The following is a 22,608-nucleotide window of genomic DNA, read 5'->3' on the forward strand; positions in this document are numbered from 1 at the left end:
TTCTACAGTATATGCCAGACACTATTTATTCTATTTGTCATGTAAACACTCTGGTACTAAGTCTTTTTATGTCATGGAAGAATTAGAACATTTAGTCTCAGGTAAAACAAAAATGAGAAAAAAGATGGAAAATTAATATGTATATACTACTAACAAACACAACCTATGTTCTACATATCTCCTAATAATATCTGTTGAATTGCTTCCTATCTATATAGATGCAATCCCTGCTTTTTAATGGAAAGGTCAAACCAAACATGCAAGGTTTTCAAGATTTTAGGTCTCAAAATCTTGGCCAGGACAGTTTTTATTTAGAACTAAGAGAATAAAGCAAAAGCATATTCTGAAAACCACTGAAGTTCGGAATATCTGACAATGGCGTGTTACTAAACAGCCCTATGGGCACCTGTTTCAATGCTATATTTTAAGACATCTGCTCATGCATAATACAAATATTTATTCACCTCTCTGTTTGTTTGTTAGAGACTTTTTTTAAACCTCCCTGTATTTGGTATAAGAGATATTATCTTTCCTTTCTTTCCCTTCCAAATCCTCTACCTTTGTTCATCCTCTATATGATACCATCAGCATTTCTCTTTTAATTTGGTGGAGAAAGAGGGAAATAGGACTTTAAAAAGAAAAAATGCTTATTGTTAATGGAAGAACACAGAAAGATTGTAAAAAGATGTCTTTCTGATGTATGACCTTCATGGTTTTCTAATCAATGAGATCAAAAAGAATTAAAAAAACTTAAGGTCAGATAAATTAGGCCTCTTGTAGACCACAAAATTGAATTAAAATATGGCATTCAGCAATATTCCCCTCTCCCCCTGCAACTATTACATGTGTTACTTAAGACATAGACAATCAGACATTTCAATGTAAAAACACAATGCACAAGTCAGAGTTCAGAAGAGTTTTATGTGCTTTTACACTTTTTGTGAGCTAGATTCTAGAATTTTATTCATTGTTAATATCCATGTCTCAGACCTCAGGTTATAGTCTGCATTTCACACACATATGTACGTCTCCATTAATGTTAATGGGATCAAGTTACTACTGAGCATTGAAGATGAAATAATAGTACTTGCTAATCTCTTATAACCTTAACATAAAGTGACCTTATATTTCACATGACCAATAAACAATGGCCAGATGTAATATATACTCTTCCCCTGAGTAGCAAACAGGCTGCCTCTAGGAATAATAAATAAGGAAGAATCAGATAAGTCTTACATTACAAAATTACTGCTTTTCAATGGCATTAGCTAAACAAAGTAATATTTCTAAATATTTTATGGATGTACAATAACAACCTGATTGGTAGAGGTGTTGAGCACCTGACTTCAACAGGAAATGTGGGTCTTAGCATTTCTAAAAATTAGACCCTGTATCAATTATATTTACATTAAAGATCCAGGGTGTGCGTCTCATCATATTTATGCTAGTTTTATGGCTGTGTAACTTTTTTTGACTTCAATAGAGCTCGTTTTGATTTACATCCAAGTGAGATCAGAGTCAATCCCTAAGGGTTCGCCGGGGCACCAGCAGGGAGCTATGCTAGCTCATGCTACAAATAGCAGTATGCCTTGGCAGCACGGGAGGTGGCTTGGCACCAGGAAACTGGGTGGGTTTGAACCCTGGTCGCTAGCCCAAACCACCGCAGCCAGACTGCTAGTTTTAGCATGCTAGCTTGTGTCTGTCTACCCATGCTGAGAAGAAGGACTTAGAGCAAATTCTTCCTACACTTACACCTCAGTAGAGCTGATTAGAGTCACATTTATCCTCAGAAACAGATCCATTATTATTATTATACTTTAAAACATGATGCTACAGTTCATACACAAACGAGGAAAGTATGCTTCTCTATCGATATGGGTAGAGGTGCTGGGACCTCACTTGTCTATCATGGAAACCACTTCAAGCCACAGGGTGCAGAAGTGTCCCAAGCAGCCACAGTCTGAGCACCTATGTACCTAGTTTCTAATGCCACTCCCATTACCATAGTATCCTGGCACCGTGTAGTACTATATTGAGCAATGTGACTGACATCGGTCAGGGACTGTTTTCTCATCTGCTCTCCAGGGGGAGAGGCATGTAGAGTGGAGAGTCTTGTTCTGATTGTTTTTGATACATATACATTTTGCTCTGTTTATTGTAAAGGGTTGAATTAAACCCCCACTGAGACTGATAGGTGTGAAATCACCCTTCAATTCATGTAATTGCAAGCATGAGCCTCTGTGTAAAATAAAAAGTGTATGAACCCATCTAAGAGATTTTGGCTGAGTATTGTTTTGGATGAGGATGTATAGAGAGTGAATAGGGAAAAGTTATCACACAAAAACTGAGAACAGACAAAGACAGAACAGAGGTGTAGCGAGGGTGTTATGCACCTCGAGGCAAAGGCAAAATTTGCGCTCCCCTACCCACTGCCGCATGGCAGGGCCCCCGAACCTGGCACATGGCTGAGCCCGACTCTTGTGAGGGAGGGGGGAATTGTATCGCATCTTACTCTGCCCCCTCCAGTTTGGGGCCAGACCCCTGCCCTCACTAACCTGCTGGCAGAGATGGAGGAGAGTCGGGCTGGGGGCAGAGAAGTGGGGAGGAAGAGCAGGTGAGCTGAGGGATGACAGGGGGGAACTAAACTATTGCCCCCTAGCTTGGTGCCCATGGGCAACTATCCCCCCATGCCTGCCCCTCACTATGCCATTGGGACAGAAGCAGAAGAAGCAAGAGGGAAGAAAGCCAAGCAGGAGCTGCCTGAGTGCACAGTATAACCATGGACAAATGCAGGATCTGGTGTTGGCACTCTGTAAACTATGGTTCCTTCTGCGTTCAGAGACACAAGGTTTTGTACAATTCCCTATAAATAACCAAAATGGCACCAAAGAAAATATAGAACACATTAATCTGGAACATCTTTAGGGTTCTGAGCTTTGACCAACTTTTTGGTCAAAACAGGGCAACATGATTTTTAGAGACGTCAAAGTCAAAGAAATGCACTTGAACTTGGAGCAGTAGTGGGGAGGTTTATGATGGTCCTTTGTTCCTGGGAGAGTTCATTCCACAGCCTTGGTCTGACCCCCAAAGAAAATTGTGTCCCAGTTGAGCTGGCTATGTTTCAGGAAAGAATTGTTTCACATAAATCCACCACTGCACCCAATACTGGACAAATGTCTCAAGTCTAGCCCCTGCATTCTCCTGATCTGAGATTTACAACCAGCTTTAGTTGTGGCAAATGCCGTGGTCTTTTTGTGATGTGCACAAATGAGTGCTCACACATGGGGATTCGCAGTCGTTTGATACGTCCATTTTCAAAGCATGAGCCCAAGGTCAATTTCACTGCTGTCATAAATTTGTGTAACTTCATCACATTCTATGGGAGGGCCCCTGCACCACCCAGTAACTTCTGTATGACATTCCCAGCCTATCTGCTTTCTTTATAATGGGTTCATGAACTGTATCGTTCCAAGTCAATAAGACTGTTATGTTCTGTTGCGTATATTTTCCAGACTATAATAATGTATTTAAATTAGTATCTTATTTTACAAAGGATTCACAAATTAGACTTTTCTCTAAGAAAAGGTGAGTTCTAAATCGACAAGGAGCTGAAGCTTCTACTAAAATTAATGAGAGCAGAGGTCACTCAAGACTCTTGCACCCAACTGAAGTCCAAAACTCCCGCTGACCTCATGGTGGGGCACAAAGACTTTTGCCTCCTATAGGAGGTGTTCAGAACCTTTAATGTGGGGGTACAACCATTTCCTGCTGTCCTATTTCCAGGAGCTTCCAGAATTACACTCAGACTCATTTGTTATGCTGAAAACAGATTCAAATATCCAGAGTCACCTTAGACACAGACCTATTGCTAACTTCAGGGACTTCCTATTCAAAGAGACTAATATGTGCTGAGGCACAAGCTGCACAAACTGGAAGTGACTGTGTTAAGTCTAATTATCTCTAAGACATACTATCATCCCCCCCCGGCCTTCATTTTAAAATAAAAATTGCACAAAGGTACACAGTGGAAAGAAAAGAAATATGCATTGTGCAGGTGCATTTGCCTAACACAGTCCTGCTGTAGGGCTTGACCCTTCAATTCTCACACATGCAGCAGCCTCATCAATGGGAGATCTGCCTGGAAAAAGACAGCTGAATTTTGAGATGGTATTGCAAAAGTGACAGGAAGTTACACTGAGCATCCAGAGGTCCCAAGGGGGGGGGGAGGGGGGAAGAGAGAGAGTGTGTGCGTGGCAGAGAGGGGAAATGAAGCAAAGAACATTAAGATCTTTAGTTGGTATTATTCCACGAAGCTCCTTTGACTTCGCTGGGGCTATGTGAATTTACACCAGCTGAAGATCGCCCCAATAGGCTTAAAACATTTCCAATATAAAGAGAAGCATATAAAATTAAGGAGAGAGAGAAAGAGAAAAAAGATCTAATACAGGTTGGACCTCTCTGGTCCTATACTCTCGGGACCTGGCCGGTTCTGGATGAGGAATTTTTCCAGACCTGGACAGGTTATATTTGGTCCTCCTGCTACTGGTCTCCCCCGAGTCCTGGACTGGCCACTCTCTCTCTCTCCACCGCCCGCCACCAGCTCCACTGCCCTACTTGTTTCCCAACACCACCACCTTCCCTGCTAAGCCGGGAAGCCAAGCTGGGTCGTGCCTTGCAGCCCAGCTGCCAGGAACCCAGCTGCCAGCCCTTCATTGGAACTATCTGGTCCTAGAACACCCATGGTCCGGAACATCCTTCTGGACCACCCATGTTGCTGGACCAGAGAGTTCTGTTCAGAGAGGTTCAACCTGTAGTGTAATATGGATAGTTCCTAGCCTCAGACATGCATGCACACCCAGTATCTTAGGGAAGATTTTGCTCCATGAGCATTAATGTGTTGCATCACGTATGTACAGACAGGCATATAGCAGGCAGAGGTGAAAGTAAGTTGGTGCACCCTGGCCAAGCTGCGGCAAAAGCCAGCAGGAAGCTATTTGAAGAGCTGGCAGGGACCCAGCTTGCAATAGGACAGTACCTGTAAGAAATTTGAAGTTACTTTCACTGCTGGTAGTAGATATAGTATCATGGGGGGATCACTGTATTTCTCAGGGCTGGTGTCCTGAGACTGATTGTTTAAATATACTCTGATTATAAAAAGCACCTGTTTAAATGGGCATTAAAAGCATATTTAAGAAGTCTCTGTATACTGCAGAAATAATTGATAGGGAGAACCTCTAAACCAATACTGTCCATCAATGCCAATATATGGGAAAATTAAAAATGACAGCATTAGAGCTGTATGATTGAGTACAAAATAATAAATCAATTTCTCCTGATCTGTTATCCAATATAACATTTCCCACAAATAAGAGAGATGGACAGTGTTTATCAGTGTAATAATCTATACGCCTGTGGCCTATAATAATTCATCAGACACACAACTTCTCATGAGCAGTTATCTTTAAGATATTTGTCAGTGTCACTGCATTTAACTTTAGCTGGAATCTTAAATCCTTTTGTCAGACATTTTATATTTACTTTTTAAAAATATTTGTTGAGAGAGAATTTCTGGGCATACAATTGGGATTCGTGGGATGTATAAAGAATATTACCCAGTGGCATAAATTCATAAATAAATCAAAACTTACAAAACACTTCTTGTATTTTGGAAAATAAAAAGATATATTGCAAGAGCAAAAGTTACGCATTATTTCATAAACCTGCAATTATTAAGAATTTACCAGGACTTTTAAAAGGATTAGACATTTACAGAAGCATTAGATTAGATAATCATTTTTATAGGGACAGAAGCTAGCCATTAACTGTCTAGGGTAAGAAATTTCCTCCATGAGTATTCTGACTTTAATAGACTTAAAATGAAGCTGTAGTGCACAGCTGTCATTAGGGAGGCAACTTCTGAAGTGTCTAGTGCTGGTGACTGTCAGAGACAGGACAGTGGACTTAATGAACCATTAGTCTGATGCAGTCCAACAATTCTTATATTCCTATATTTCACTCCATTTAATCTTATTTGTATGACATAACATAGTACCACCTCGCTATAAATATTATTCAAGACATCAAACAGATTTTACTATTACCATCTCTTTGTTCTCTGTGATACTTAAAATCATTGGGAAACTTTGACATGTGAGAATCTGCAATTTCTGTACAAGTCATACAGCTTTACAACAGAAGGGGTGGGGTGGCAACAGCTCCCATTAACTTCACTGGGAGCTGGTGGAATTCAGAACCACTCAGGATCAGAGAAATTAAAGAGCATGGAACATCTGTGTCATCTTCTTTCTCTGTTAGAGATTAAGGTGGAAGTATCAGCGATGTATAATAAGAACTGTTGTTACCTTTCACCACCAAACTTCCCGTGCTGCTAGCAGTCCCAAAATGGTTTGTGGCTATACAGGAATAACTTCCAGCATCCGCCTTAGTAACATTGACAATTCGGAGGCTTCCATCATCCAAAATATTGATTCTGGAAAGACAATCAGGCATGAAGGTCTTTTTAAAGGTAGCATAAAATTCTTTTGAGTCTGTGTCACTTATTTTCATTTTGAACACTACACAATCCATTGCCAGTTACAGAGGGAGTTCAATTGACAGAAATCTCCCAGGGTCCAATTTATAAATAACGCAGGCCTCATTTACATGAATTTTCTGTGTCTTTACCTGAGGGCAACTTTAATTTACACTCCAGCAGCACATGTAAGTTTTATGTAAACCTGCACTTTGATATTCAGTGCTCACTAGAACAACTTTTGCAATATGTGGTGCACATGCTATAGCTAAAAATCTAGAGTCACTTTCTTAATACTGGAAAACAGAGTCATTACAGAATTAGACTTGCTTTCTGTAATTTTTTTCTGTAAGACACTTTGTGGTTTCTCAAATAAAGGTTTACCAAAATGTACCTAAATCAGGGTGCATTTTCTGCTTATTGAACACCTACCAACTAGATGTTTTCCTTGCACTTTCATTCATGGCCTGTCTGACAGCACTGCCCTATACAATCATGGTTTGGGAAGTCCTATAAAATTTCTGTAGCAAAAGAATTCCTGAAACATGCAGAGTTACACCTTGCATGCACAGCAAGGGCAGCTGGAGAACTGAATGTTAACACAGAGCATGGGAAAAGATCCTTGGCTATTCTCTTCTATATATTTTATTACATTTAGGCCAGGACTGGCCTTTAGGGCTTGTTCACCATATGGCAACACTTTACCTTTTCTGTGCTCATTTTCACTGCTGCAACTCTCAGTAAGGACACCGAATATCCCCATTCCTACCACTGAAATTCCCTACACCTTAGGTTATGTGCATAAATGGGAGCTCCAAAAAGCATTTAGGATGTTGATCCCAATACCATTAGGTTGGCAGACACGTGTGCTTGTGTGCTGCCACTTTATGCCTAAATTCAGTATGCTGAAGCCCAATCGCTGATTGTGTGGCAACTCTGCTTATTTGGCACTTTTTCACATGTTGTGGTGTTATCACAGCCCAGCTTCCATTAAAGTTATTCATTTTCCCACTGAGCACCACACTTACGGGAAATCTGGCATCCGCTCGTCTGTAATAATGCTCATGTATTCTGCACTGAAGCTTTTTTGTGTGCTGTTACCCCTCCTGAATCCCAGCATCCACACTCATGTTATGGAACTCATATCTTATCCATTCAGTTATAAGCAGCTTTCCATGATGTGCTAAATGTGTTAAGACCCAGCAAACACTGGCTTTTCTTTGTTCACAGACTTCAGGAATATTCTCCACATTGTAAGTCAACAGAATTTAAGGCCAGGTCTATACTAGTTCTGGAAGGTCATCTTAAGGTATGCAACTTACCTTAAGCTGAGTTTGGCACTGTCCCCACTGTGTGGGTACGTCTAGAATACAGGCTTTTGTTGACAGAAGTTTTGTCGACAGATACTGTTGACAAAGCTTCTGTCGACAAAGAGCATCTAGACTACATCCAGTTCTGTTGACAAAGCAAGCCTCTTTGTCGACATGACAGTGCAGACGCAAAGGACAGTGTAGATGCAGTAACGCCTTCTGTCGACAGAACTCTGTCTACAAAAGGCATTACTCCTCATAGAATGAGGTTTACAGATGTTGACAAAACTGCTGAGTTCTGTCGACGTTATGTCGACAGAACTCAGCGGCAGTGTAAATGCAGGTATAGTTTTGTCAACAAAAGTGGACTTTTGTTGACAAAACCCTGTAGTGTAGACACACCCTGGGAGGATGATGGGAGCAAATGCTCTCGTCACCTTCCCTTACTCCTTGTGACTGTGAGGAGTACAAGCACTAGTTGGAGCTGCCCTCTGTATTCGATTTACGGGTCTATACTAGACCCTCTAAATCAAACACTGGAACATCGATCTCCAGTGTGGTGAGTGAAGCTGTGCCCTAAGAGAAGTTTTCAGAACCAAGTTACCTTTTTTCCTTATATGATGATCATAGAATCGAGGAAAGATAGAATTGGAAGACACCTCAAGAGGTCATTGAGTCTAGCCCCCTTGCTGAGGCCATAACAAGTAAACTTAGATTGCCCCGACCAGTGTTCCCTCTAAGCTGCATGACAGCACAGCTTCACAGGTGATTAATCAGCCCTGCCCAGTCAGAGGCTCAGGGCTCCATGCACCGAGCTGACTGAATGGACGGGGCTGATTAATCATCTGTGAAGCTATGCTTCCATGCAGTTTAGAGGGAACATGGTTCCTGACAGTGTTTCTTTAACATGGTCTTACAAACCTCAGATGATGGGGATTCCACAACCTCTGTTGGAGGATTAAATATCCTTATAGTTAGAAATTTATTCCTAATATCGAACCTAAATCTCCCTTGCTGCAAACAAAGACAATTACTTCATGTCCTATCTTCAAACACATGGGCCGTGTCCAGACTCAGGGGTTTTTTCGGGAAAAGTAGCCTTTTCCCGAAAAAACTTCCCCTGCGTCCAGACTCAAGCCGCGTTCTTTCGAAATTATTTTGAAAGAACGCGGCTTTTCTTTCGATGGCGGTAAACCTCGTTTCACGAGGAAGAACGCCTTCTTTCGAAAGTTCCTCTTTCGAAAGAAGGCGTTCTTCAATGTAAAGAGGCCGTCTTCGAAAGAGAGCATCCAGACTCGCTGGGTGCTCTCTTTCGAAAAAGCGGATTTCTCTTTCGAAAGATCCGCCTGCAGTCTAGACGCGATCTTTTGAAAGAGGCTCTTTCGAAAGATGCTTTCGAAAGAGCCTTTTTCGAAAGAAGCCTGCAGTCTAGACATAGCCATGGAGAACAACTGATCTCTGTCCTCTTGATTGGAAGACTTAATTTCTTCCTCAATTCTCTTTTTTAAAAATATATCCATTTTTTAAGATTACTTACAGGTCAGCTTTTCTAAATCTTTTATCATTTTTGTTGCTTTCTCCTCGACTCTCCAATATGCCCATGTCTTTCTTAAAGTGTGGCGACCCGAACTAGACCCAGTACTTCAGCTGTGGTCTCACCAGGCCTGAGCAAATAGGCAATCACCTGCCATGTCTTACATACAATATTTCTGTCAATACACCTCAGAATGACATTATCTTTTTCAGTGACTGCACCATAATTTTGACTCGGGTTCAGTTTGTGATCCACTATAGTCCCCAGCACTTGGAACACAAGAGATATTTTCTGGAGGAAGAATGAGGAACTGGTATTGAGGGAGGTGAATGTATGCCAGCAAGACTAGATATTAAATGTGAGGAAAAGAACAGAGCTGTACATGTTCAGGGAAAAGCACAGTTGTGTTTAAAAAGCAGCAGAAAAATCCTGTGATGTATTTTGAACTACAATCCACCATTTCAGTCATTGTCTAACCTTCTGTCATGCCATCTACAAATGTGAGTTTCTTGCCATTTATCATGCGTTCATATTCATCTGGCCTCTTTTCCAGGTGAAATACTGGGAAATATTTCTTATGCAGGGCTCAAAAGGAGGTCAAAGCAAATCTGCCTGAGCCATTTACCTACCCTTCTCAGCTATCACATCCAACTGTGCATGCTCCTACCAACAATTCATGCTCCTTCCCACTGTTCAGACTGAGGAAGTGTAAAAGCCAGCACTAGTGCAACCCCCGTGCCACTTGAGTGCTTTGTCAGCATGCACAATGAAGAGACAGACACCACCTGGCATATCCGCTGTCGATGCATGGACCTGGGTAAAGCAGCAATGGAGATTCTGAGTTCTCTGTACAAGGTACCTATAACAGTAGCCGTGCCACCTCATGGAGGCCAAATAGCAGGAGTTGTGAGAAATCTATGCAGTACTTGGCAGGCTAGAGACTATATTGTGTATATATTAGTGTGTGCAGTTTGAATAGCTTAGGGATTTGCATCAGGTCATTGCAGAGAGCTTTAATTTTTTTTCATTTTGTTGCAGAAGTCTAGTGCTACTTATTAGATTCTGTGCTACCTCCCTAATAATTAGAGGTGACTGGTATGTTGTTACTTGTCTTTACAAGTCTACTGCTACCTATCAGTGGATGTGCGATGTTGTGAACTGTACATTGGAACATTGAGATCACCATAATGGATCAGACCAATGGTCCACCTTGTGCTGTATCCTAAATCCAGCAGAGGCTAGTACCAGCTGTTTCAAAGGAAGCACTTGATGCTATAATTCACCTCAAGTCTTAAAACGCAAACATAAAAATTTCAGAGGGGTAACCATGTCAGTTTGCTTATGCAAAAACTACGAGGAGTCTGGTAACACCTTAAAGATTAACAAATTTATTCAGGCATAAGCTTTTGTGGACTGAAGCCGACTTCATTAGATACATGAAGTAGGTATATATACACATGCAAAGATGAGTGTGTGACATTACACATTAGCACTGGTACTCTGAATAGTAATGTCACACTTCCATCTCTGCATGTGTATAGATCCCTGCCAAACTGAAGTTTCCATTTCATATAGCTGATGAAGTGGGCTCCAGTCCAGGAACACTTATATGAAACATAGAAGGGTTTTTCTGAAAGGTGGCCATGCATTAAAAATTCAAATTGACATAAACAACAAATGCAAGAGCAAAATTTATTCTTCATTCCCCCAAAGTGAATCCTACCCATCGACTCCCACCGCAACATACACCCTTATCCTCCTAATCCAACCCTCACCACTTGTAGTGGTCAATTGCAGAAGAACTTTGTACATGTTAGTTTAGGGGTGGTGAGGCCTGCATTCTTTCCCCCCTTTCCCTTTTCCCTACTACTGATGAGTCAGAAGCAAGTCTATGGGAACATACGCCACTTAAGATAAGCATTGTTGCCAGTATAGCAAGAACAAGTATAAGATAAGGGTAAAGGGCAAGAACGCATAAACAATTCTGTTTACCCTAATGTACAGATTACATAAACAGGGCCAAAGAACAAGAAGATCCAGACTGGAACCAGATCAATAACTAACAGCTAAGCCCTACATCAGCATGTAATGAGTAAATCCTGGAAATTTCCAAACTGCCAAACAAGGCAGGGAAAACTGTATTTAAGGCTGCCTCAGAGCCTAGCAAATCGGACTTCACCGATGGGCTTTGGGTACCAGCGCCTCGGAAGCTGAGACAACCTCCCACTTCATCCATATCCTGCCCAGGGTCCCAGGCTTGCAGGAAGGGACGTAAGATATGCCTCTTCTTTGTTATGTTGTTCTTCCATTTATGGGGCACAGCTATTAGCTGTCAGGAAATAAACTACTTGGGCTCGTCTACATTGGCCCCTTTTCCGAAAGGGGCATGTTAATTTCAGAGATCGTAATAGGGAAATCCGCGGGGGATTTAAATATCCCCCGCGGCATTTAAATAAAAATGTCCGCCGCTTTTTTCTGGCTTTTAGAAAAGCCGGAAAAGAGCATCTACACTGGCCCCGATCCTCCAGAAAAAGCGCCCTTTTCCGGAGGATCTTATTCCTACTTTGAAGCTGCAAAGAGAGAAGAATGAAGCAATATGGGATGAGGCCATAGCTGAAAAGAGTCAAGTGCAGCCGAGGCGACAAAATAGATGGAGCATATTTATTCAAAAGGTGATTATTAGATTTCAGACAGGGACAAGGCAAGATCAAGGGTGAACAAAAGAGTCTGACAGGGTTCCATGGAGTGCAGAATAGACTGAATCCAAGAGGCAGTGCTGCCTAGTCAACAGAGCACAACCAATATGTCAGAGTTCTTTTCCTAGCCTTGCCTCTGATTTCCTGTTTATAGTAGGCAAGTCAATTACCCTCTCAGTATCTGTTTCTCCATATGTACCTTGGAAAGCCCTTTGAGGTCTGTGGATTAAAAGTGCTAGATAAGTGCTATTAAGCACTAGCACAGTGCTCCTAAGGGGACGGATCGTAGATCTTTATTTCACGTAGAGCTAGTAGGAAGCTATTTATCAGATAGTGTATTTCATGAATAATGCATTTTAATTTTATCCAGTGTTCAAATGGCTCTAATTTTGAGTTCTGTCTAATTCTCTCTCTCCAGCTTCCAAATGCTACCCTTTCCTTGTCTGTACGTGCTCCCTTCACAGCATAAATTCAGTTTGCTGATCACTTGAAAGGAACTGTGGATTTCAGCTTCCAAAGAAGTGACCTTTGGTTGATGCCAGTGAGTCTAATATCAGCTTGATGCACATTTCAGGGGAGGGTGAAAGCTGCTCTACTGAATGAGGATCTATGTCACTTGTGTTTCCAAACTTGAGATTTATGCATGGGGCTCTCAAAACTGACAGGCAGGTGTCTCTTAATGATGATATGAGATTGTGAACAGTCCAATAAGTACCTAAATAAACCCCTCGACATGTATTCTAAAAGCTGGGAATACACTCTTAATTCTGAAACCACACTCTGATAAGTAATCCCTTTACTTTCATGCTAACGTTTTACATTAAAACTGGCACATGGCTATGTAAGACAAATGTATATTTGTAAATAGATCAGACCCTTAAGCTTACTGTTTGAACTATAATGCATTGATTAAGAGGGCCCCATGGTCCATTTTGCTGGAAGTAGTCTTCTAGCCTATGTATTTTGGCCCTCAGTATGAAATTCATATGATAGAAGTTAACAGGAACAATCATTTCAGCACTTTTAAATTTGTTCAAAAGAGTTCAAAAAGTAGCAATGACTTTAGCTGCTTCACAAGCTTTCTTTATAGATGTAGTCACTTTAAAACAAAGGAACAGGCTCATTACAGGCCACTGAAGGCTCTCAAACTACTAATTGGGTTGCAAGAAAACATGTTTTCATCAACTACTTTCAGCAGTTTGGTTAAAAAAGTTCTTTCGAGATGAGAAGTTCAAATTAAATGAAGCATTGCTCAGCATACATTTTGTTCTAAAATATACCCAACAACACTTTTTCTAATTAGTTGCAAGGAACGATGTTAACAAAAGCAACATTCTCTGTAAATGCATGTATTGCTTTAGTGGAGAATCAAATGTCAACTGCTGAGTACATTTTTTTTTCTTCAAATTAAACAGTCCTTTAAAACTGCTTCAACTTGAAAATAAGAAAAAAAATCACCAGTAGTTCTCCCTGAAGAATGTTATCAGTGCTACCATTTACAGTTAATTTACATTGCCATCATCATGTTTTCTTAGTCTTTAAAGTGCTACCAGACTATTTGTTGTTTTTTAAATTTATCCTGTACAGACTAACTCGGCTACCCCTCTGACGTTAATTTACAGTTATAGGCATTTGGCAACATAGTTACAAAATGGGAGAAGTTTCCACAAAGTTTGCCGGGTTTTTACTGCAATTCAGTGCCAATGATTTTTCAGTCTCTGGCAGTCATTATTATTTATATAGTTCCAAACAAACACGGTGTTATCTAAATATTACTCTTTAATATGCTTCCATTGACTTCAATAGGCTTTGGATTAGGCCTCTAAGCTCTGCTCTACACTAGGGAGTTATTTCAAAATAACCCCCTTATTTTTCAATAATAAGCAGAGCATCCACACTACCGTGCCTGTTATTTCAAAATAACAGGCTGGTTATTTTGAAATCTGTACTCCTGCTTTCCTTGGGGAATAATGCTAAGTTCAAAATAGTTATTTTTAAATAGCGGTAGTTTGGATGCTCTGCTGTTGCTATTTTGAAATAATTACTCTCCAGTGCTTCCTGGGGCTGTAAGTTGAGGTAGTGCATCCACAATAGTGGAGTCTGCCTCAGACTAATTTCGAGGTTCCCTTGTAGTGGGGGCACTATTTCAATTTTGTTATTTCGGGAGTTATTTCAAATTAAATTAGTTCAAAATAATTTCCTAGTGTTGACATGCCTAAGAGTTACTCTTATTCTAAAGATTCACAAGTGACAGATTATTAGAGCTATAGAAGTATCTGTCCAGACTCAACTGGCAATAATCACTTCATGGACATCAAGCAAGTCTAATTCTCACGAAATCACCAGGCTTACTGTAACTTCACCCCTGGAAAGGTTTGACAGATTTATCTTTTTCACCATTCATTTCCCTCTCTTCTCCTATTCTTTTCTCCCCTCATCTCCAAAGTGCTAAGCGGGTATTTAGGAAATGCAGAATCTCCACTCAGCAAAAGTTCAAATATTTCAGAAGAATGACTGGGCTGAACCAAGTACTACTTTAACGCCTGGAAACCTGGCAGTGGTGATACAGGACAACAGAGTGGCAAAAGCTGAAGTTTATTTGGCGCATTCCTAGCCTCAGAACACTGACAAGGCAGCAAAGTCCCAGCGCCCCCACCACCAGGAGAATGGATGAGCAGCGCAGTGTGGCACCAGTCTCAGGGTGATGTGCACACTGGCCCTCAACTGCCTGCCCCAGCCTCTCGGCTATAGAAGAGTAGCAAAGGAGGGGAAGTGGAAGAAGGTGGGAGGGTGCCTAGGGTTGGAGTGTGGAGTTAGTTTGGGAGAGGCACAGTTTTCCCCTGCCTTTGTTACCTGATACCCATCCCTCCTATCTTAAAGACAAAAATTGGCAACTTTAGGCCCAATTCAACCAAATATTGGGTGGCTTGTCAAAGTATATCTTATTTTTTGGGGGTGTGTGTTTGTGTTCTACAACAAAGAATTCAGCACCCTTTAAAATTAGGCCAAGCTCATTGAGTAGGGTTGCCAGGTGTCCAGTTTTGAACCAGACAGTCCAGTATTTGAGCTTTCTCTTTGGGAAACAAATTGAGAAACTATACATGAGAAAATATAAATGTCCGGTATTTTCTAAATAAGATGTAATGTAGATTGTGATGAAATGTCAAGTGTGTTCAGTATTTTTGTTGAAACCATCTGGCAACCCTACCATTGAGATAAGCATTTCAAATGCTCCAGATCTGCTAAAACTGTATTTCTAACTACTCTTACAGAAGGCACTCAGTGAAACTAGGCCCATGCAAAGAGGCTTGTGAAGGTCACCACCAGAGGAAGCAAGCTGCAGAGCACTTTCATCCTATTCATGAATAATTCATATCTGAAATATCCATCATTAGAGGCTTAAGTGTCCTCTTAAAAAGGACTGGACATAGCAGGGTTTTTTAAACTAATGGCTTAAGCCACTATTTCGGAATACTTTAGCATAGGTTGTAACTTGAACCAAGAAAAGTTGCATGTGAATATTCTCAAAGATCCCATAGAGTGTTCCCTTTGGTCTCACGCGTTTTCAGAATCGGACCATTAGAATCTACCTCAATCATGTCTTTACCCTATACGTAGGACTGCAAGATGGTTACTAGCTGGGTAAGTAATATCATATTATTTTATTACGACTATACACTAATAATTAAGCAGCTTAACCACATTTACTTGATCTCTCCATGAGTATCATGGAAGTTGAAAGGTTCCACTGAGGCCAGATAAACTCCCCTTGTTCATGCTTAGATGATTTTTATTTTTGAAGTCAGTTTGTGGTCCAGGCGGTATTTTCCAGATTCCAGGGTTGATATATTTCAAGGCCTCTGAATTTTCAACAACTGATTAACTTGCCACTATTCATCTGATACTGAGCACCGGGTTCCCTACTAATTCCCAGGAATCCTGATAACATTAGATAAGAATTGAAAATGTAAATCTGCTTCTACTCTTGTATAGGCTAGTGAAACTGACCAAGCTGCAGGCCTGCCTTTTAATCACTGATACTATTGTGGAAAAGTCAAAGAAGATAAAACTATCAAGGTGGAAAAATAAAGAGAATACAAATACTTTCGGCACCCCTCTGTAAAGGCAGGTCACCTTATCTGCATCATAGTACATTATCTGTAACGTACAGAAGCTTCTGGTCTTGGCTATCAACTAGAGATTTCAGATCCATCGAAAGTAGGAACATATCTGGACTTATGAGATAAACTGAATCTGTTTCTTATGATGAGACTTTGGGTTCTAACTACTGAAGAGCTGACCTTGTTCTTCTTGTAAATCAAAACCAGTCAGGGGAGATGGTAAAAATGCTGATTTTTCTTCCCCTGCAGCAGCAGCAAAGGACAAAACTGCACACTTCCTGTCACCCTAAAGAAGAGGTCTATCCTAAAACTGATACATGCACAGTTTTCATGACAGATTTTCATTGATGCTCCATAGCCAATGTGATTGCAAATATCCTTAACTGTCTTTGAAGCAACAGGAGAACATGCCTTAAGGCATTTATTCATTTAGCTGGCATAGATCTCAGAAAGTAGAACACATAAAGGAGAATTACAGGCCAAAGTCTCCTTAAGAAAGAGAAATGTAAAGATTTCAAGCTGAACTTTCAGTAGAAGTTATATTTTTCAACAAGTAATGAATTTAGGATCAGATTCTGCAAGTTTTTATCATTGACTTAATGGAAACGGGATCAGGCTATATAAATGAGTATCCTGTCTTCTGAGCACCCCCTTGTGACCAGGAGTGACTCCTGATGCCTGGTGACTCGAAGTTACTCAGACAAAAGATCTCCTAACCTTATCACAAACCTCGATATCAGTGATAGCCCCTACCAACTCTCAAAGAAAATCTGACAGAACTTTTGTGTGTCTGAAGACATCATCATGCAAACCCCTATTTCAATCTGATATTCACTTAGGAATACCAACCTTGCACTATGTACTGTAAAATCCAGTCCTGAAGGGCATGTTTAATGAAAAAAAAAATCTATCAGGGATTCAGCTCTGGTCTACACTAGGACTTTATTTCAAAATAATCCCCCACCAAGGTCTAATTTATAAGTGGAGCATTCACACTTCTAAGCCCATTATTTTAAAACTAGCCAATAGCCTGTCATAAGAGAGGATTTCCGGGTCTCTCCTCCACATCCTATTTCCTTTCTATCTCGCTCTTCTCTCCTGAACCTCCAGTCTCTCTCTCTCTCTCCCCTACTGCCTCCCAACTCCCACCCCGTCAGCTCTCCTCTGCCTCCCTCTCCATCTCTCTCTCTTCTCCCCCTCCTGCCTCTCTCCGCTCTCCTCCGCCTCCTCTCTGTCTCCTCCGCTCTCCTCTGTCTCCGAAGGGAATGCACACTCGTCTAGGCCCTGCCCCCTGGCCATGTACATCACCGCCCCGCCCCCATGCCCTCCTGCCCTGGCACTCAGCTGATTTCTGCACCGCTCAGCCGGGCCACCGCAGGGGAGCAAGCAGCACACGCGGCTGTTTGGGCCCCGCACTCCCCATGCAGCACGGGCCGCCCAGAGGGAACAGCCAGCATTTCAGGCAACAGCGCCACCCAGAGGGAAGAGCCAGCATTTCAGCAACAGCGCCACCCAGAGGGAACAGCCAGCATTTCAGCGTTACAGACTCTCAGACATTGGGCTACTATTATTTTAAAATAATGGGCCACAGAATTCTAAATCTGTACTCCTGCTTGTCATGAGGAGTAATGCTAATTCCAAAATAGTTATTTCAAAATAGCAGTAGTGTGGATACTCTGGTGCCGCTATTTTGTAATGATTACTCCCGAGAGTAATTCAAATTAATTACTTCCCTGTGCTCCCTGGGGCTCTAGGTCTGAGGTAGCGCATCCACATTAATGAAGCCTGCTTTGGACTAATTTTTAGGTTTCCTTGTAGTGTGGACACGCTAGTTCAATTTTTTAAAATCAGGAGTTATTAAGTTGAATGTAGTCATTTCAAAGTACTTTCCTAGTGTAGACATGGTCTGTGAGACTAAATCTAACAGCTTTTCCCTACCTTGCAGTGCTCAGAGAGAAGGATGCCCTTGTACCTGAGCATGTGGGTGCCTGCTGGCATGCAAAATGCTAATATATTTCATTCTGATTTGTTTACTATCTTGCAAAGCACATGCAACTGCATCAATATTTGAAAAATCTGATGATATTGCAGGTATTTATGCTTATACGATTCTCAACATGCCTCTTTTCACTGTTCTGTGGTATAAACGGGGAAGGAAGGCAATGCATATGGTAGGCTAAGTGGGCAACAGTCACATTTTTGCCTTCCATGAACAAGTGGTATGGATGCAGATTTTTGGGCTATGATTTTTTATATATAGGATGGTTTCTTCAAAGTGAAGTACAGGTTAGCCCTCTCTGGTCTGGCACCCTCGGGACCTGACTTGTCTTGAACAATGGAATTTGTTGGTCCAGAGGAGGTCCCCTGCCACCAGCTCCCCAGAACACTTTCTCTCCTGATGCCGGCCCCCGCCACCCTCCTTTTGGGCTGCCATGCTACTGCAGTCCCAGCAGCCCAGACTGCCTGGGCCCCAACCCCAGGCTGCCATGGACCCAGCCCTGCTACTGGGGCTGCTGCAGCTACTGCTGTGCTATTCTGGCTCCAGCGCCAGTCCTAGCCTTACCCCGATGGGCTCCGAATCACCAGCCCTCTTGCCACTGGGACTCCCAGACAGAATTGCCTGGTCCAGGAACACCCTGCTCCTACTGGACACTGGCTGTTTCTGTATGAAGGAGATTGGATTGGACGGTTTTGGGAAATCCAGTCTGTACTCACAATTATATGGTGGCTTTTCTCCAAACTGGGTATATTAGTTCTTCTGCAACGAAAGCAGCTATCTTGCTACTTTTATAATAATAATATTAGTATTTCAATTTATGAAATGCAAGCAGATCTTTTCTTGCTCTGGCTGTTGATTAAACATATAAATCAGAAAGATTTCATGCTTAGCCAAGTAAACATTTTTAATTTTAGCTCCCCAAGAAACATTTTTTTAAGATGCCTGATCCTTTTTCTATTACGAGGAGAAATGATGTCTTAGAGCAAGAATTTAAATGAATGTCAGTTGGAAGAAACACACACTGAGTGCAATTTCAGATAAAACTACCATTGATCCCTTCATGTACAGCCTTTGTGACAGTGGTTGACATGGCTATTGAAAAGAGACTGTGGTGACAGAGTTCTTCTAAAAGGTAATCTGTCTTTGGTGGGAAGATTTAGGTTAAATGCACCTGTATTTCAGCCTGCATGATAAATGGCTCACTCGCCATCCTCTGAACCTTAGCAGAAAAAAAAAAAAAAAAAGAAGCACCGATCAGACAGACCAGACTCTATATTCCTAGTAATTTATTTGTCCAGGCTCTAGCTATAATTCTACAGACAGTATTGGCTCAAAAACATTTTAGGATATTATTTATCCTAATGCATGACCCAATCCAGCAGGCCCACCAACAAGAGTGGGGTGGGGTGGGGTGGCAAAGGGGGCAGTTGCCGTTGGACTACTGATTCAAAATGACCCCGGGCTCCCGTCTGCCACTACCACAGGAACACTGGTGACCAGAGCCTCAGCCCTTCCAATCACTGCCAGAGATCCACATGGTGCACTCCAGGTAGCACTCAGGGCTTGGGTGGCATTTAGAGATGTAAAAGTTTAACCAGGTAACCAGTTACGCAGTAAGCATTAACCTTACCAGCATGCTTACCCGGTAAATGGTTAACCAGAGGGCTGGGAGGGAGGAGCAGCCCCTGCCCATAGGGTTGCCAGGTGTCCGGTATTTGCGGCTTCTGTCTGGCAAAAAATCCCAGAAAATACTGGACATGTAAAATGTCCGGTATTTTCTGTTTTTCTTGGGACATTCTTTCCCTGCTGCATCTGGTGGGGGCATGGAGGATTTAAAGGCAGGGTTTTTTTGCTCAACAACTTTTTTTTGCTCAACCAATTTTTTTCCTGCCATGTTCGGTATTTTTTGTGAAACTATCTGGCAACCCTACAAGACACGGTGAGGCAAGACCCTGGCCAACTGGAGCAGTCCCCTGCTCATGGCACTGCAGGACCCTGGCCAGCCAGAGCAACCCCTGTGTGATCAGTCCCCAATCTGTGGTGCAGTGTAGCAGAACTCAAGCCAACTGAAGCAGCCCCCATCCGTGGCGCAGCATGGCACAACAGGACCCTGGCTGTCTGGAGCAGTCCCCCAACCATCATGCAGCACAGCAGGACCCCAGTTGGCCAGAGCAGGCCCCCTCTCACCCACCACCCACGCCAACCAGGGGACCTCAGCCACTGTGCACCAGTTCTCCATGGTTACATGATTAACATTATATTGTTTAATTGGCTAACTTTTTAAATAAGTATTTACATCCCCACTGGAGCAATGCTCTCTGGGTGGTGCTGAGGGCTGGTTGCCCTAGCTCCACCCCTTCTGCCTAATGCCCTACCCCTTCTGCGAGCTTGACTCCTTCCCTGAAATCCAGCCATAAGTTCAATGGAGGGGAAAGAGTGCTGAGGCTCTTAGGAAGTGCTCAGCATCTTGCATGATTCAGATGAATTTTCTTATTTATTATAGTATCTCTCTTGGGTTATTTTTATCTAATAGCCTTAGGGAAGTTGGTTACCCTTTTCTTTTTCTTTGCCATTGAACAAAGCGGAAGGTTGAGGTTATTAAAGTGGTCCTGCAACACAAGTATTAACCATTGATTTATTTCAGTAAAATATGCAGAGATTTCAAAATACTGATAGGGCAGACTGGGAGTATCTTACTCAGGAAGCTGAGTAACGACTCTCAGATGGATTGCTACTGGACTGAGTGAGATGGTGGGTGACTGCTCAACCTAGTGTGAAAGGCCTTGATTCAGATTATGACCCTCCTAGGCTTTGTCTACACTACGGCTTTTGCTGGAAGAGACAATGCAAATGAAGCGCTGATTAGCATTTTGTTGCGCTTCATTTGCATAATCTATACCGAGCCGTTTTTGCACAAGGGGTTTTTGCGCAAAAACAAGCAGTGTGGCTATGCCTTTCTTGTGCAAAACCCCTGGGAAGGCATAAGGATCTTGCACAACTGCCAGGTCTTTTAATAGTGACAAACAATCTCAGGAAAGGTTTACATGTTTTCTTATCCTTTTAGAATAATATATGCAATTCTTCTGAACAATAACCTGGAAAAATTATAGCTTACATCTTCCTCAGCCTTAAGTATACTATCCCATCTGACAATAGTATAATTAAAGTGGAAGTAAGCTCTGAAACCACAATTCACTTCTTTGAAGGCAGTCCATTTTGTGTTCCGTAGGAGATAAGTATCAGGAATTAGCTATAAACCAGGGATATTAAAAAATGTGATTGCCTATTTTTAAATGCAGTAGGGTAAATGCACTCCCATGTGATTATTAATTAGAAAGACCTCCTGGAAGTTTCATTTTATTTTAACTTTGTTTTCCTTCTGTGGTCTCAGAGCACTCCCAAAGCCAGATCCACTGAAAGATGCAGGGTTCAGTTTACCTCAGAGTTTTCTAACCAATTTACCACCTACATAACTGAATCAATGTTCCAGGTGATTGTTCTTCACAAGTACAAATTGTACAAGACACTCTTCTTCAATATGTTGCCAAGTGTAGCTTCCCCGTTGATGCAGGACATTTCTCATATTTTCCTGAAAAAGCTAATATTTGTCAAAACAAAATTTCAAATTTAGATTCCTCACCCCACTGAAAATGCCCTTAGTTCAAAGTGAAAGAAACTCCTCACTGGAATTCAGATCTATTAGGGAATTGGTCTAATTTTACAAAATACTTTAAAAAATTATTTGTCTCACAATTTTTTTTTCTGTCAGAAGGGAGGAGTTTTCCCCACAGAGAAATGAAAGGTTCATCCAGCAGACCAGAACCCTCAGATTTCCCAAGAACTGCACTGATCTGAGAGGATCCACTAGAGCCAGTCAAATACACGTGCTCTCCGGAGACTTAACCACCCATCAGAAATCTTGTGACACTTCACCATTGCTAGATCTCCAACGCTTTTCCCGCCACCAGTATGGCTCCCTCAAAATCACTTTACCTGCCAGTTACCTGCCGGTTGCCATCTGCATCTCCCCAGGAACAACCCATCCCCATCCCTCAGTAGAAATTCCACAGTTCAGAGCAGCCACACCAGCAGAAGTCAGTACAGCTTGGATTTATATTAACTTCCTCTCTTTGTCTCTCAGCCCCCCCCCCCCCCCACCTGACCTCTTTCTAACTCCCATCAGTTCCACAAATAGCCTGTGGCTTTGTATATACTATGCAGCTTTTAGCGATATGATTGTGATGCTACAGTTGTGTTGCTAGACATCAGGCAGTGTAGTTACTGTTTGTCAGCTCTTTTGCTGACAAAAATACTTTCAGCTCCAACTCGTGGGGTTAGCCCCAATGTGCTGTTCACACTGGCTGTCATCCCCTTGTTTATCGAGGGGATGTTAACACCTCTGAATGACAAAATTTT

At 41.9% G+C, this 22,608-nt stretch overlaps 1 protein-coding gene across 11 annotated transcripts in view; it reads right to left on the reverse strand.

The window, feature by feature from the left end:
• Positions 1-22,608, reverse strand: part of LOC102454172 (contactin-4) — a 749,532-nt gene that overhangs the window by 69,102 nt on the left and 657,822 nt on the right. For all 11 annotated transcript variants that reach the window (XM_075938683.2, XM_075938684.2, XM_075938682.2 and 8 more), the window contains one exon: positions 6,363-6,490. In XM_075938683.2, coding sequence (XP_075794798.2) covers positions 6,363-6,490 — 128 coding nt within the window. The remainder of the gene's footprint in view (positions 1-6,362; positions 6,491-22,608) is intronic.

Source organism: Pelodiscus sinensis, chromosome 11 (genome assembly GCF_052426305.1).
Source record: "Pelodiscus sinensis isolate ZL-2025 chromosome 11, ASM5242630v1, whole genome shotgun sequence".
In the NCBI taxonomy this organism is placed as follows: Eukaryota; Metazoa; Chordata; order Testudines; family Trionychidae; genus Pelodiscus; species Pelodiscus sinensis.